The sequence below is a fragment of the Telmatherina bonti genome (assembly GCF_933228915.1).
Source record: "Telmatherina bonti genome assembly, chromosome: 16".
Taxonomy (NCBI): domain Eukaryota; kingdom Metazoa; phylum Chordata; class Actinopteri; order Atheriniformes; family Telmatherinidae; genus Telmatherina; species Telmatherina bonti.
In genome coordinates this window covers 22,907,887-22,922,226 of record NC_136614.1, presented here as the reverse complement: position 1 = coordinate 22,922,226, position 14,340 = coordinate 22,907,887, and the positions used below count along the sequence as shown (strand labels likewise).

Sequence of the window (14,340 nt, the reverse complement as noted above, 5' to 3'; positions counted from 1 at the left end):
AACTGAACATCCTGTCATGCTTGTCCTGATGACTTTTTGCAAAAGACCACCGTCTGTGCAAGAGATATAAGTGAAGATTTGTTAGCTGGAAGTGTACTTCAATCCCTGATCTATGCAACACTCACTGTCCTAAAGTAGCATGTCACGAATGACTGCAGAGCCTGCAGCTCCGTTAGAGTTTATTGCTGCTGAAAAAGAAAGTTCTTCCAGTGTAGAAGGTTGCCAAAAGGGGAGTCATGTACATTTTTTTGATGATTTGCAGATTATCAAAATGGTTTTAGTTTTTTTTTTTTTAATCTGTACTGGAACATTTTTTCTCACAGAATTCCTATAAAATGCCTTTAATGAATTAAATCCAAAACTCTTTCAGTAGAAGAAAAACATTCATTGTGTTTGTTTGGACTCCATCTCTGCTTAACAGCTGTCCCTGCCATCCTAACAATTTCATGCCCAAACCATCTTAATTATCATAACAAAAAAACTGGCACTTATCTATGTGACAGGCATAAAATCAGACTATATCTGCAGCTTGAGCACGAAGGCAAGATACTCTGTGTGTTATTGGACAAGCTGAAGTTGAAATAATCTACTGATTTTGGATTTTTTGGGCCACTGTTACCCACAGTGTGTTATATGGAAATTGTTATGACTATGATATTAAATCCACAAAGATGTGACACCTAAAAGACACATTTCTCACCACGACCAAGTTCCATCTTCAAGTATGAACAGCAGAAAGAAACCTCACTAAGGTGAGCCACATAGGGAGACTGGCAAGAATCCCAGGCTGCATCGCACATTGGCTCGTGTGTGTAGGCGTGTGTTAGCACATCTCATCCCAAAGATGCACTGATTAAATGATTTGAGACCATAACAAAACTGGCTTGAGAAGGTCATAATATGTAGACAAAAAGAGGATAATACTGTTTTATAGCTGATGGGTTAATCATTTAGAGGCCGATTCTGATGGTGTGAAATTTCCCTTTCTGCCATTAGCGGCACTTTGAAGAGACATTTTAGTGAGTTACGTGAAATTTTCAACAAGACATTTTTATTGTTAACTAGTGTGGAAATAGGATCTTTATAGATCAGAGGAACACTTGGAGCAGTTCCTGGACACATAATAACATGTCCAAGAGCTGTGGGAAAAGAGCTTTCATACCACAATTTTCTATGTGGAAAAAATAATTTGGGAAAAACTTTTTCCTGCCAGAACTGTTTTTTCTTGAAAAAAAAAGAAAAAAAAAATCGGTCTTGGCTCCTGCCAAAAAATAACATCTAAAGAACCATTAGTGCTTGTATATAGATCACTATATATCTCCTTAGTAAACTACTTATCTCATCCTGTGTTAAATCTTCTGATAAAAACATGGATAGATTTTGGGGTTAATCAGGTGCAAGCTAGGTGGAAACCCTGTGGCTGACCTAGAATTTGCTGGACAGATCAGATCTTCACGATGGTCTGAAAGCAGCTGAGGATCCCTGGCAGACGTTTCTGGAAAAATGGATGCCAGCCTTCCCAGGCCACCTCAACCTTGAAATGAATAGAGGTTTGGAGAATGCATTGATGATTGCTCATGCTTTTTGCCAACCCCTCTCACATGTAAGACACTTTGGATAAAAGTGTCTGCTAAATGACTTCAGAATAGAACAGAATAGAGTAGAATAGAATAGAACCTAAACTTTAATTTTTACTTGGAGTCTGAGAAATCTAGATTATTTCTGTATTTGACTCAAAAATTTTGATCACTGGATTTTCAATCATGTCTCTATTAATCATCTCAAGGAAATATGCCATAAGTTGTCCACGCTGTGCATCAACACCAGTATTCGACAGGAAGTGTGCTTGTGCCGATTACTGCAGACTCAACAGGAGCTCCAGTCAATGTTGCAGTTAAATTGGTAAAATCTTGGTATAACAACAGGAGATCTTTTAATGACTTAATTAGACCAGCTAATCTGTTTTTATAATTTCTTTTTTTTAGTGCAGTGCCTTCCTAAGTCTGAAATTGGATTAAAGAGAATTTACAGGGGGCCAATTATTATTTCTTTCAAGTACTGTGAGAAAATGGTTCAATTACGCTGATGGCATGTCTAAAACAATCATTTACTCTTTCCTGTAGCAATACAATGCAGTCACAGCACATATATGTGTAACCATTGTCTCAAGTGTAAATAGAAATAACATCCTCTCATATTTTGTCTAAAGCATACTTATTTCCATCTAAAGAAGTTATATGAGGCCAGGTGTAGTGTTATATTCAGAACAGGCCAAGCTCTGCTCCAATCTCAAACATGCAAAAGACAATTCAAACAGTTTGATTTCACTTTGCTTAAATTTATATTTCTCAAGGGGATCATATAAAAGTCTGAGTAACATAGAATAAATAGTTGCTGAAGGGCTTTACGCAAAGGAATGTGCTTAATTTAAGCTGTCCTGCCAATTTCGCATCCCAGAGACTCAAAAAACACTAATCCCTGGTAACCATAATGGCATTGAGCAGCATCAAGGAGGATTGCTTCAAAGAAACTGAAGTTCCAAAGCAGCATTGGTGCATCCAAGCAAATGATAAGAACATGATTAGACTAAATCTTCAAATAACTTCTTTAAGCCAAATTAAATAAGGAGATTAATGTCATATCAGACTAGGTGCTAACCGACAATGACCCTACTGGTGAGAGGTGTTAAAGCAGTGATTCTCAAATAGGAGAACATACACACCTTTGGGGTAATTTGAGACACTCAAAATGGAGGACATTAGAGAATTAAAAAAAATACATGACTTGTTCTATCTTTTAAATGTTTCTTACTGAATAAATCTGACTTCTGTTTGTATTATTAGGCGAGTCAGTTCAGGTGGTCAGGATTGCTACACAGTTGCAGTAATGTCCATGTACGTACTGAAAATAACTAAGGTACAAAAATCGTGTCAATTACTGTATTGTTCCAATCCAGATACCTGAAATGTCTGATGACTTTACTAGATCCATTGTGACCTTAAGGTTGCGGTGTGTTATATTTTATATATAGAGGCAAGTGTTATGTGTTTTTAATATATATTATATATACAGATATATAGATATAGTATATATAGAGATATATAAATAAAAGTTTTAAAAGTTTAGTTATAAATATAAAATTGTACATATTTTCAATACATTAGATTATTGAATACATGAAATACAAAATTTGATCATTTTTTTATGTGTATAAAAACCTAAATGTATTTTTTCTGGCATGTATAAAACATGATAAAATCTTAAAATACAGAAAAATAAAACTTTGAGAACCAGTGGTGGAAAAGACTAAAACATGCTTTTATGAAACATCATGAGGCTTGCAATTTTGTAACACAAACATACAATCAGCATAAATGATCCGTTATTTAATAACCACAATCTGCTGAAAAACTGTTTACAGCTCCTAATTAGCTTGTCTGTGTCAGACAGTTGGCAGTAGTACTGCAGTGTAAAGGCACAATGAAAACTGTGATGTCACACAACAATGACCTGCATGATAACGACAAAAAAAAAAAAGTATGAAAAACAATGAATTTCCATCAGCCATCCAAGTGGTTTTGTCAAATATAGCCGCCACATCAGTGAAAAATTCTTTGTACAGCATTTTCTTGGTCAGTTTGAATATATATAAATATATATATCTATATATGAGTAAACACTGATAAACAAATGATAGTGTGAAACAAAGCAGAATACAAATCTTACTGAAAGGGAAAAAATGTGAAAAAATTGCAAAATGTTAAACTCACAGCAACACAATGTGTAATAAATGAAGAAAACCAAAGATCTCCAAAGGGAGGAGGCTGATTGATTCATACGACAGCATGAAATTTTAGTCTTGGCTTTCTGAAAACATGTCAACAGTCTGCTGACAGATTCTCTGGAATCTGTCTGGTTCTGACTGGAGATATTTGCTACATTACTGATAGCAGTGGCAGATGCTGCCAATAAGAGAGTACAAAATCAAATAAAAATGTTAAAAACAAATCAGTGGCGATAAATCCATCTGAAATGAAAAACTGGCAAACGGCATGTCAACTACAGCGTCTGTGTAAGTGCATTTGTTGACTCAATAACAATCTGAGGTTTTTACTTGAGTGTGTAGGGACTATGGAATGTCCTCTTGACAATTAGAGGAATATCAATTAAGCAGATCATAGGTCAGTGCTAAAGGCCACCTTCGTCTCATCTGCTCAGCTCAGGCCTACTCCTCATTAGAGGACATCAGTTCAGATCCTCCATTCTTGCTAAACTACCTCCCTTTGTTCAGCATGTCAGGGTGTTGCTGCCTCCTGGTCCATACAACAGCCAAGGGCTTCAATGTCATTACTGATGTCAGTGATCATACGGTCCCATTCATCACCCTCTGAGGCCTCCTGGCCCTCTTCCGAGGCTGTGCTGTCGCCACTTCCTCCCGCTGCTCCGTTTCCATTGGTGGTGGAGTCAGAAGCGGAGCTGGCGGTACGCTTGCAGCGGCCAAAGCTGTCCGTGATGATGCCACGGCCATCCTTCACTCCAATAGTCTCCAGGAAGTTCTCAAAGTGCTGGCTGTCCTTCTCGGGTATGAAAGGACGCAGGCCTGCAGTGACAGGAAACAGTTAAAAACCAAATTTATTCTTGTTTAGTTATCCACGAACTGTTTAAGTCATTTTTGCATTTTACATTTGTCAGATGAGCTGCTTCACACAAAACATTTCTCGCATACAAGAACTGCGTTAAATACAAGTCAGGAAATCAAAACAGTACAATTAAAACTGACAGATTCTTAGACTACTATTTTATCACTGTTACTGGTCACTGTTCAAGCATATTCTATTTATAAAAGTGGTGATGGGAGATTTAGCGACACAAAATAACTGTTTATTCAAAGAACAATAAATAAGTACCCAGTAGGAGAAATTTCCTGCTGTCCCCATAGAGTTGTCGCAGATTAATACAGAATTCATGAATGGAGGCACCGTTTCGGTATTCATGGAGCCGAGTTGCAAACTGTTGGATCTCCTGTGACGAAAGTTTTGTCCGCAACTAAAATGGTAAAAAAGAAAAACATTTAAAAAAAAAAAAGAGAGATAGGGATAATTTTTCTTTGCAATATATTTATTAAAGATACATATAAAAGCATAAATGTACTGTGGTCATGTAGTCTTGCAGCAGCTCTGTAGCAGTGGTACTGAGCTCTCCTTCACTTGCAGTTTTTGGTTGAGATGTTGGAGTGGACGCTGATGGAGAGTTTCCATCTGTTTCTATATTGATCTGGAAAGGACTGATTTAAAAAAACCCACTATATTAGCAATATACTACTGGCAGTGATGCATAAAAATCTACTTAATCACAGTAAGCCAAAATAGCTATTAAGGTGGGGCTCCTCCCTGGTGTACTTACAATGCGTTGGCTTCTCCTTCAAAAGTGTCCTTGACATCTACTTTGCTTGAAGAATCATCTTTAAATTTGACAAAATATGTCAGTGAGCACATCTTAAATAAATACATTAATAATCTGACATTTGTGGCTAAATTGAATTTTTTTTTCCTCGACAGATAATAGGGCTACATGATATTACAAAACTACAGTATGTGTGCAAAATCATTGTTGAGTAATGTCAACATGATCAGACATGTAATATGGAATACTTGATATGGATTTGGACTGATATGGACTGACAAAAGCTGCACTCCATTTCTGCATCTGCACCTGGTGGCCAGTTGCAGATCTTGAACACTTATTTTTCCCTAATACTCCAGTAACTTTCCTTCCATTTCAAGTGAGAAGTTTTCTCCATCAAAGGGGATCAACAGCAAAGCATACTTTTAAAAATTTCCATAAATTAAATTTATTTTTCTCTTACCACTGTACAACGACAAGTGCCTTGTAGGCGTGGTTGCGCCATCAAAAATGGCTCTGTCCAGGAAGTCGATGGTGGATTCTGTGTAAACAATCTGAAAGACCTGGCTGAGCAGCAGACACAACTCTTCTGCTGCAGCCTAAAACACAAAGAGTTAGTAATTAATGCACTTTCCTCTAGATGTTAATAAAAACTTTATTTATCCCTCCAGCTGTGCCCTGTACAACTCACTCCAACAGACATGCTTGCACTTAGCCCCGCATGCAAAATATTACCTTATTATCAACCGCAAGCACAAGCAGACAGCAAACTTCGACAAGCACAGCTCCACTCTCCGACAGGGAGCTCAGAGTCTGGGACTTATTGAGATCAGGACACGAGCTGGGGCATGGAGAGCCTCCAGACTCCTGGGCTGAAAAACAAAGAAAGAAAGAAGGGGGGGTAGGTAAATTAACATTAACATAAATTTCCGTTTTTAAGTATCACTTTCAAATGACTTAGACCAGGGGTATTCAATTCAGTCCTATGAGGGCTGCAATCCAGCAGGTTTCCCATGTATTCTTGCTTCAACACACCTGGATCAGATTAAATGGATCTGTAGCCTTTCAGATTCTACAAATAATGACTTATAATCTAAGGACAATAATTTAACTTGTTATTTTGGACCGTTTCCTGCTAATGCAGCTTATATTTGTTGTGGTCTTGAAATGGTAGTTTCTTAAAGTGGAACTATTATGTGCATTTCTGGCTGGGATTGATCGAGTTATTGTCACAAATCGCTTTATTTACTTCAGACAGACCCTCTCCATAGACTGTCAGATCAGCCTGTGGGCAAAACGAGTGGATTGAGAATCTTCTGCATTAAGCCCCGCCTCCCGCCACTGCACTACATCGGGAGCGCGCACCGCAACTGCTTTCGCCGTCATTGTAACATCTCATAAACAGAAGGATTAGGCTAATATGAACTCAATATAAAAAACAAAATACAATGTCAACACATAGCATACAGCCCTACATGTTAGAACCTGAATCAGACCCTGAAAACAAAGTGCAAAACAGCAACCCACAGCAACAAATGCAGCAGGATGTCTCTCTTTGGTAAACTCACCAGCCATCGTTGGAAATAACTTTATCCGACGTTTTCCACCCGCCTGATGTATTTGTACATGCCCTGGTTAACCAGTAGAAGGTAACCAATCACCAAACCTTATCCCCCGAGACGTCAAAAGGATTTCCAGTAGAAAAAACTCTAAAACTACGCGTTTTTCGTTGCCATGGAAACCGAACAGAGAGAGTGCTGGAACTCAAACTCAAACATGCGTTTAGGTGATAGAAAACAGTGTCGTTCACATGTCTGATTAGGAGTCAACACTGTAACACTGTAGAAAGCTCAGAAAACCTGAAATACCATAATAGCACCCCTTTAAGGAAGGTGGTTTGGGTTAGTTTGGATACTTTCTGGTTAAGTTTGCTTTGCTTAAAAAAAAAAAAGTAACATTTTTTATAATTTTTGTGGGGAATGGGTGGAGAAAAATGAAAAACTGGTCTAAAAAAAAAAAAAAAAAATAGTCAGAAACTCTCCAAACTCTGATGACAATCCTTCATTCTGCAACCCTCTACTGATTTGATGGGTGCATTAAAAAGTACAGAAGCTGGTTGTCATGTGCAAGAAAGGGGTACCAAGTGTTAAATGCAGCTATGGAGTAAGAGATCCCCCTGTTGGATAGAAAATAACCATATGAGACTGAGTCATCAAATACACTGAGCCGGCTATTAATGTACTTGTGCATCTAGCCCCAGTATTACCCCCACCTAGTATATTAATTTCTTTTTACCCGTTTTTATCACCACAAGGTGCAATGAGTCATCCCTGATGTAAGAGACAGCAGCAATATCATGAATGGGCACTCTCAGAATGATGTCCTCTCCATCTCGCCATACAAGCTTGATGTTGTATGCTGACAAGCTCACCACTGCATCCTGCTCTGGCGTCAGTTGGCCTGCCAACTGATGTGACTTCTGATCAATAAAGAAAAACAATTAAATGAAGCCATTTATTAACAACGAAAATATTAACATTTCCTGTGTTTCTACATTTCAGCTGTATCGTGATAAGTAGCATATTAGTTGATAGTAGCTCAACAAAATCAGGTTAAAGAGAGAACGCACAGTTATAAATCAGTTAGATTGTATCAGATGCTTACCCTTGCATTATCAATGAGCTGCAAGACTTCTGTCCTACTTGAAGGATTCAAGTATTCAGGAACTGATGTCAGCTGCCCCAAGTACTAGCAGGACACACATATTTAAGAATGAGTCACACTTAAATTCATGTAGAAACTAAAAAAGAACTACAGGCAAGTGAGCAAAGATCAAAGGCTGCAACATTTTGTTGGTGGGTGCAACTGTACAAGCAGCCCATGGTGCAGTCCACACATCAGTTTCTGGGCCACAGTTTCGGTGTGTATTTTGGGCATAAAAAGAAAAGGTTTTTTTTTTTGGTTTTTTTTATGTCCCAAAATTATTTTTTTAGGGAAAAAAACAGAATTTCATAGTTGGAACAAAAGATACCACTGTACATTTTCTAAAATGAACAACAATGATATGAGATATAAATAAAATAAAAATAAAGAACTAAATTTAAGAATCAAAGGGAGCCCAGTATCCAAAAGGCTCCTCTTGGCAGAGTTCATTGTTAGGCACAATAAGGGACAGAAGGGTGAATTGTCCCGTGTACGGTGGACCAAACAGTTCAGTATTTTCCCCGAGTCCCGTTGCATCCCGAGTTTATAATTTGGCAAATAGAGATCATTTATCCTCATTATGTATAGACATCTCGGCAGCTGGACAAATGATCTTGCACTGCACTGCACTGGAGTCAACATTATTGGCAAATTAAAACAAAGCAATCAGTCAATCAAGATACCCGTTTGCTTCAGGTTTTCAGCATAGACTGTATATAAAGAGATGGATGGAGCCTCTGTGACGCCACCCGTAGGTTTCTGAAGAGCTGAATTGAAGCTCGGTGGGCGGTTCCTACTATCGCCATGTTGGCAGTGTCATGCGCGTCGTCTTGCCCGGAAAATACAAATATGGGCAAAGAGGTGGAGCTGAGAGGGGCGCTGTGAGCATCATGGTGAATGATTGTCATCGAGCGAACTCAGAGCTTTCTGTAGCTAAAAGCTAACCGAGCTAACCCCAAGATAACGGGAGCTACCCGGCTAACGGAGGTAAGCGGGCTAAAGCTAAGTCACATTGTTAACCGGCTAAAAACCACGGCTGTTCTACGTTCTTACTTGAAGCCGGAGATTAGTACCTGTCAATCAAAAGGACACGCCCCTAAATTTGCCGAATTTTGAGATTATAAAACTTTAAAATGGCCGACTTAGAAAAAAATTCACTCCCCCCACAGTTGTCATGAAGGTAAACCTGACCTATAAACCGAAAATGGATTTTTGAACCAGGCTGTAAACATGTTTATTTCTGCTGTGAAGTTGGCCTTTTTAACATGGGAGTCTAAGGGGATTTGCTCTGTTTTGCAGCCAGCCCCTAGTGGATGAAGGGGGAACAGCAGTTTTATGCACTTCCGCATAGGCTTCACTTTTAACGGCCGGAGGTTGCTGCTTGGTTTTCAGAACCCCACAAAGTAAAATAATAATCAATGAGCAGAAGACTAGTTTCTTTGCTACTAAAACTCACTTTGACTTCCTTCTCAATGTAGTCATTAAGTAGGATGTCCGGGTCAATGCGATGGTCAGGCTGAGAAAGAGAGAAAGTGTGTAGGGCTCTGCGCTCTGTGGCCTTCTCCTGGGCTTTCTTATCCCTCCCCTTCTCCCCTTTCAGGAAGACTCGCTTGAATGGAGACACAATACCAGCCTGTTGAGTACAGACAGAAAGAGCAGGGATAAGTAATGATAACTGATGTCTTATTGGTAATATGAAAATTATGTGCTAATATAGCACTTCCTACAAACATGCTCTACTCCAGTGGTTCCCAAACTGGAGGGCAGGCCCCTCAGGGGGGGCCCAGACTTATCACAGGGGGGGCGCGGAAAGGCTAAATAAAACTTGGGAGTTTTTACACTGGATGAATTTGTAAAAGTACTCATAGGAAATTACGATAAATGTACAAAAGAGACTTCAAGCAATAAAAAAAGAGAACAAACTATGATGGAGCATATCTGTACCTGCTTGACCAGTAATAATAATAATCAATGGTGGGTAATAATGAGAATGCAGTCTTTTGCATGTACTAAAATACTATCATCTAATACAATGAAGTATGAAGCCAAACAATTTACACCACCACTTGGGGACTTTTCATCCTCAACACAAAGAAAAGCCTGCAGGTTACTTTTAACATAAACTGTCCAACTATCATATATAGCAAAGTTGTTTTTCTAAAGCAGCATCGTCTCATTCAAAACTCCATTGACCTAAAGTAGTTTGCAGAGTTTCCTGGTTTAAAATGTTTTATACTTATACAGAAGAATGGATAATAGTACTGACATGGTTTTAATTATAGTTACCTACAATACAGCCACTAAAACTAAAGGCACATCTTAGTATGTTTCTGTGGTTCGTGGGGGGGGGGGCACGGCGGCGGCGCAACATTATTGTTGTCGATGAAAAGGGGCCCTGCAGAAAAAGCTTGGGAACCACTGGTCTACTCTTTAAATAACCAACCACTATCAATACCTTATTGTCTGCAACAGCACATCCATAGCTCTATATCAAGGACACACGTGATGTCCACTTTAAGGGCTTACAGATTTGGTTTAATGTCCCATAAAAGAAAAGAAAAACAACAGAGGTTGTGCTGACAATGCCTATGACATGTCATTTCTGCAAGCTTTGCTTCTCTTTTCTGACTTGGCAGCAGCAGCAGCAGCAGAGATACAAACCTCCAAATTGCACAATCAGTCAATATATCATTATAAATATCAACAAAAAGCAACATAAAGCAACTGTAAACAGAATTTTGGAAGAAGTGAGGTAAAACAAAGCAATGATCTTGATAGCTTAACCATGAACAGCATCAATAAAGCATAAAGAAAAAATAAGTGTTACTGTTTTTTGAAAAACAACCTATACTAACATTTTGCTTCCTTGAAGCAATTAAATCCATGAAATGATAAAAACTTAGTATTCTTATTAGCTTATACACTGCTATCACAGACTAAAACCCCAGCAAAATATACAGAAAAATAGTGACATTTTAGGTATTGATTTAGATGTAAAAGACTTAAAAGTGTACCTCGTTCTCCATGACTCCTTACAAAAGGCAAGATCCCAACCTGCCCACAGATGCTGCGGCACCAACTAAACTAACACCTGTTGTCTCCTCACGTGCACACTGACAGTTGCCAACTGCCGAGAGAGACAAACAAGACTAAACCCAAGCTGTGTATGTGAGGGGTGTGACCCCTAAAGATAGGAAGGGAAGTGTCTGACTTTATACTCAAACACAAGAACAGGAAAAGAACTGGCCACAACTTCCTGTGATGACACGAGCTTTGAGTATTGTGACACTATTCTTAAGGCATACCGTGTTTTGTAGAAATGTCTGGTATGGGCTGGTGACAAGCAAACACACCTACAAATGTGGTATGTTTGGCTTTTGTCTAACATACGAACATTCTGCCAAAACTTCTTTCCGTTCTTCTCTCAGGGACAGAGTGAGAAAAATTCTAAACCACAGAAACAAAGTCTGCATATTCTGCAGCTCTAACCATAGGATTCAGCCACGTTATCAAAAAAGTCAGTGTAAAATATTTTAAGCAGTATTTATTCAGTAGTATGACTTCAATATTTCTTCTTAGCCTGTATCAACACTTATTGTCCAGGTTGAAAGCAAGAAACACACTCAATTTAATTACCCAGTTATGAGCCAAAACTGTGTTTGACTTTTACACTAGATCTGAAACTTGGTTCCTGTCTGATGCATTGGAGTTTGATCATATTTCAGGTTGTATAGAAACGCACAACCGGTAGGACAGGTGCATTATTTAACAGTACACCACAAACGACGACAGAAGCATTAACATTTTAAAATTCCTGCAGGGGAAATGTGAGACAAGAACTCCCACAGTTGACCCAAGTGAAAGGCCATAAAGATGAAGCACCTTTCATAAAAAATGTTGCTTATTAAAACGCCTAAGTGAGATAAATGTATCTCCATACATTTACCATACTTCTCAAAAAATCTTTGGGCTATAACTGCCAGGCTGACAGTAAGCGCAGGTTACCTTTCAAACTTTCTCAGACTTGAGAACAATGCCAGACAACACAGCAGCTGCAAGAGGATCCTCGACATTCAATGAAAGAAAATACCACAGAGGCAGCTGGTTTCCTTAGAACAAATTCTGCAGCAAGCTGATTACAAATTATCTAAATTTATTAAATCAAATGATCTAAGCTAATAGTGTTGCCCTCTTCATGTTTTCCAACAAATGAAAACTTAATATTTATTCTAAAGAAAAAGTGAAAAACTATTTTGTTTTCTGGTCATTGCAAAAATAATATGCAACACATGAAATTGTTTGAAATGAATGGCTGGTAGGTGGCTTTTATAATGCATTTATATTCCAGTAGAACAAACAGAAAGTTAAGACAATGTACATATGTGAGTGAAGAACATCTTCAGTCTGCTCTGCTCCTCCCAGGCACATATGCATAATGTAAGACAAACTTCCCTGCCTCCAACATATCTAACCTTACTTCATGCCAAGCTACAAGTTTCCAGACAAGTAGGATGCACCAATAAATTTATTCATCTAATTTAGTAGAAGAAAAAAAAACCCACTTCATGTTATATTGGGGGGGGGGTGAGCTTTCCACTATGAATACAAAGACATCCGAGTCAAATGGTATTCACTATCAACACCGTGTGGTACAAACAGGAACTACATTATACTCATGTCCAAAATGCAGCTAAAACAACCAGAACAAATGCATAAAATTAAAAGCAAAGTATTTTATTATCAATATTAATTAATTATGGAACTATACAACAATTTTTTGTTGTCTCAAAAAGTAAAAGATTTGGATTTATTTGTAGCTTTTATGAATGAAAGTCCTATTCACAGACTTCAATTAAGTAAATAACTGCCTTGCCATGATAAACTTTTGAGGCTATTAAAACAACTCAGTAGAAATTCCCCTTGAAGGAAAGGCATAAACATGTTTTTCCGGACAAAATATAAACTCCTCTCACTGGAATCATCAATAATGCAAACTTCAGATTCTAAATTTATTATGCTGTTGTGAGCCTGTGGTGTTCAGCCACAGTTTCCCCCTCTGCCAGTAAGGACACTGAGGAGAAACGTCCCCAGCATTTGTTTTAGTACACAGTGGGGAAACAAAGACAAAAGGCATGTCTCCAAAGTAACTAATGTGTATTATATCCACGTGTTCCCATATAAAACATGAATCAATATGGAATTTTTGCTGCTTCGGGTATGAGAGGAGAGACAGGATGGTTGGAGCAGCCAAGATGTGCTTGCTGACTTACACTAGGACTGACACTGATAACCTTTGGCTTTGACAGCTGATGGTAAACACATTGGTCCTACAGGCCTGTCAAAACAACGACTTATCACAATGGAAAACCCAAGCTTGCTTTCATTACTTCTATAACTCAAATGATCAGATATACAAATGCAACTTTAACTTGAATCTACATCGATTGATAGTTTTAACCAAAACCTAATTCCCCGTTTATTTCCAAACGTGAGTTAAATGTTCAGTACAAAACAAAGAAAGCAAAAAGTGTTTATGTTTATATGACAGACCCGTAAAGAATATGATCACCCCGAAGCTAATCGTAGTTCTGCCTGGAAAAGCTAACATGTCCAACTTAACTTCGAAAAACTTCGGGATTTTATTTTAAACCTTGTTTTTATATCTTATAATCACACGGTTCTTAGTATAAGTGTGGTAAACTGGGGTATTTTCTCTGTAGTGTTGTTGTGCAATAGTTTTCCATGTGTTCACTAACAAACTGACACCAAACTTTCAATTGTCCATTTAATTTAACCAGCTAACAGCTAACCTAGCCTACTCTAGCTAGAAAAAAAGTTAGCATACAACCAACTCGGTGGTAAAGTGTGTCTATCATTCTACTCACCTTTTTAACTTTTTTCACATCATCATCCATTTCTAAGTAAAGGTTCTCGTCTTCATATTCACGTCTGTTTGGAGATCCAGGTGTGGCCAGATGTTACCACTGAAGCATTTAGCGAAGCACCAATCCGACCACAGTTAGCTTGCTAGGCTATTTGAACGTAGCATAGCATTTGCAAATAGATGCCCAGCTTTGAACTTAAAACAAACGCCATTCTTATTCTCACATCGTGCCGCTACAGTCGTAAAACATGTCTGTTCTCCGTACAGGTTGAAAACAGACTTTTACCTGCATTTAAAATAACCAAGGAAATGGTCTGCTTTGAAAATAAAGTCGAACCAAACTGCCAAAA

General features: G+C 38.3%; 1 protein-coding gene across 2 annotated transcripts; it reads right to left on the bottom strand.

Moving 5' to 3' along the window:
• Positions 1 to 3,294: 3,294 nt before the first annotated feature.
• ccm2 (CCM2 scaffold protein) lies at positions 3,295 to 14,340 on the bottom strand. Of its 2 annotated transcripts, XM_079255576.1 has the most exons (10): positions 13,992 to 14,340; positions 9,563 to 9,739; positions 8,068 to 8,151; positions 7,699 to 7,882; positions 6,139 to 6,275; positions 5,867 to 6,002; positions 5,404 to 5,461; positions 5,152 to 5,284; positions 4,908 to 5,046; positions 3,295 to 4,600 (listed from the first exon to the last, which is right to left on the bottom strand). In XM_079255576.1, exons 1-10 carry the CDS (start codon positions 14,019 to 14,021, stop codon positions 4,296 to 4,298), a joined length of 1,383 nt encoding a protein of 460 aa, XP_079111702.1. In that variant the 5' UTR covers positions 14,022 to 14,340; the 3' UTR covers positions 3,295 to 4,295. The 2 variants fall into 2 exon arrangements, with proteins under 2 accessions (XP_079111702.1, XP_079111703.1); XM_079255577.1 differs by lacking the exon at positions 9,563 to 9,739.

Bases quoted from the DNA above. Each gene is read 5' to 3' on its own strand.
- ccm2 (XM_079255576.1), bottom strand. From the start codon at position 14,021: ATGGATGATGATGTGAAAAAAGTTAAAAAG. The intron at 9,740-13,991 runs GTGAGTAGAATG...TGTACTCAACAG, and splicing joins ATGTGAAAAAAGTTAAAAAG to GCTGGTATTGTGTCTCCATT. The intron at 5,285-5,403 runs GTAAGTACACCA...TTTTTAAATCAG, and splicing joins GAAGGAGAAGCCAACGCATT to TCCTTTCCAGATCAATATAG.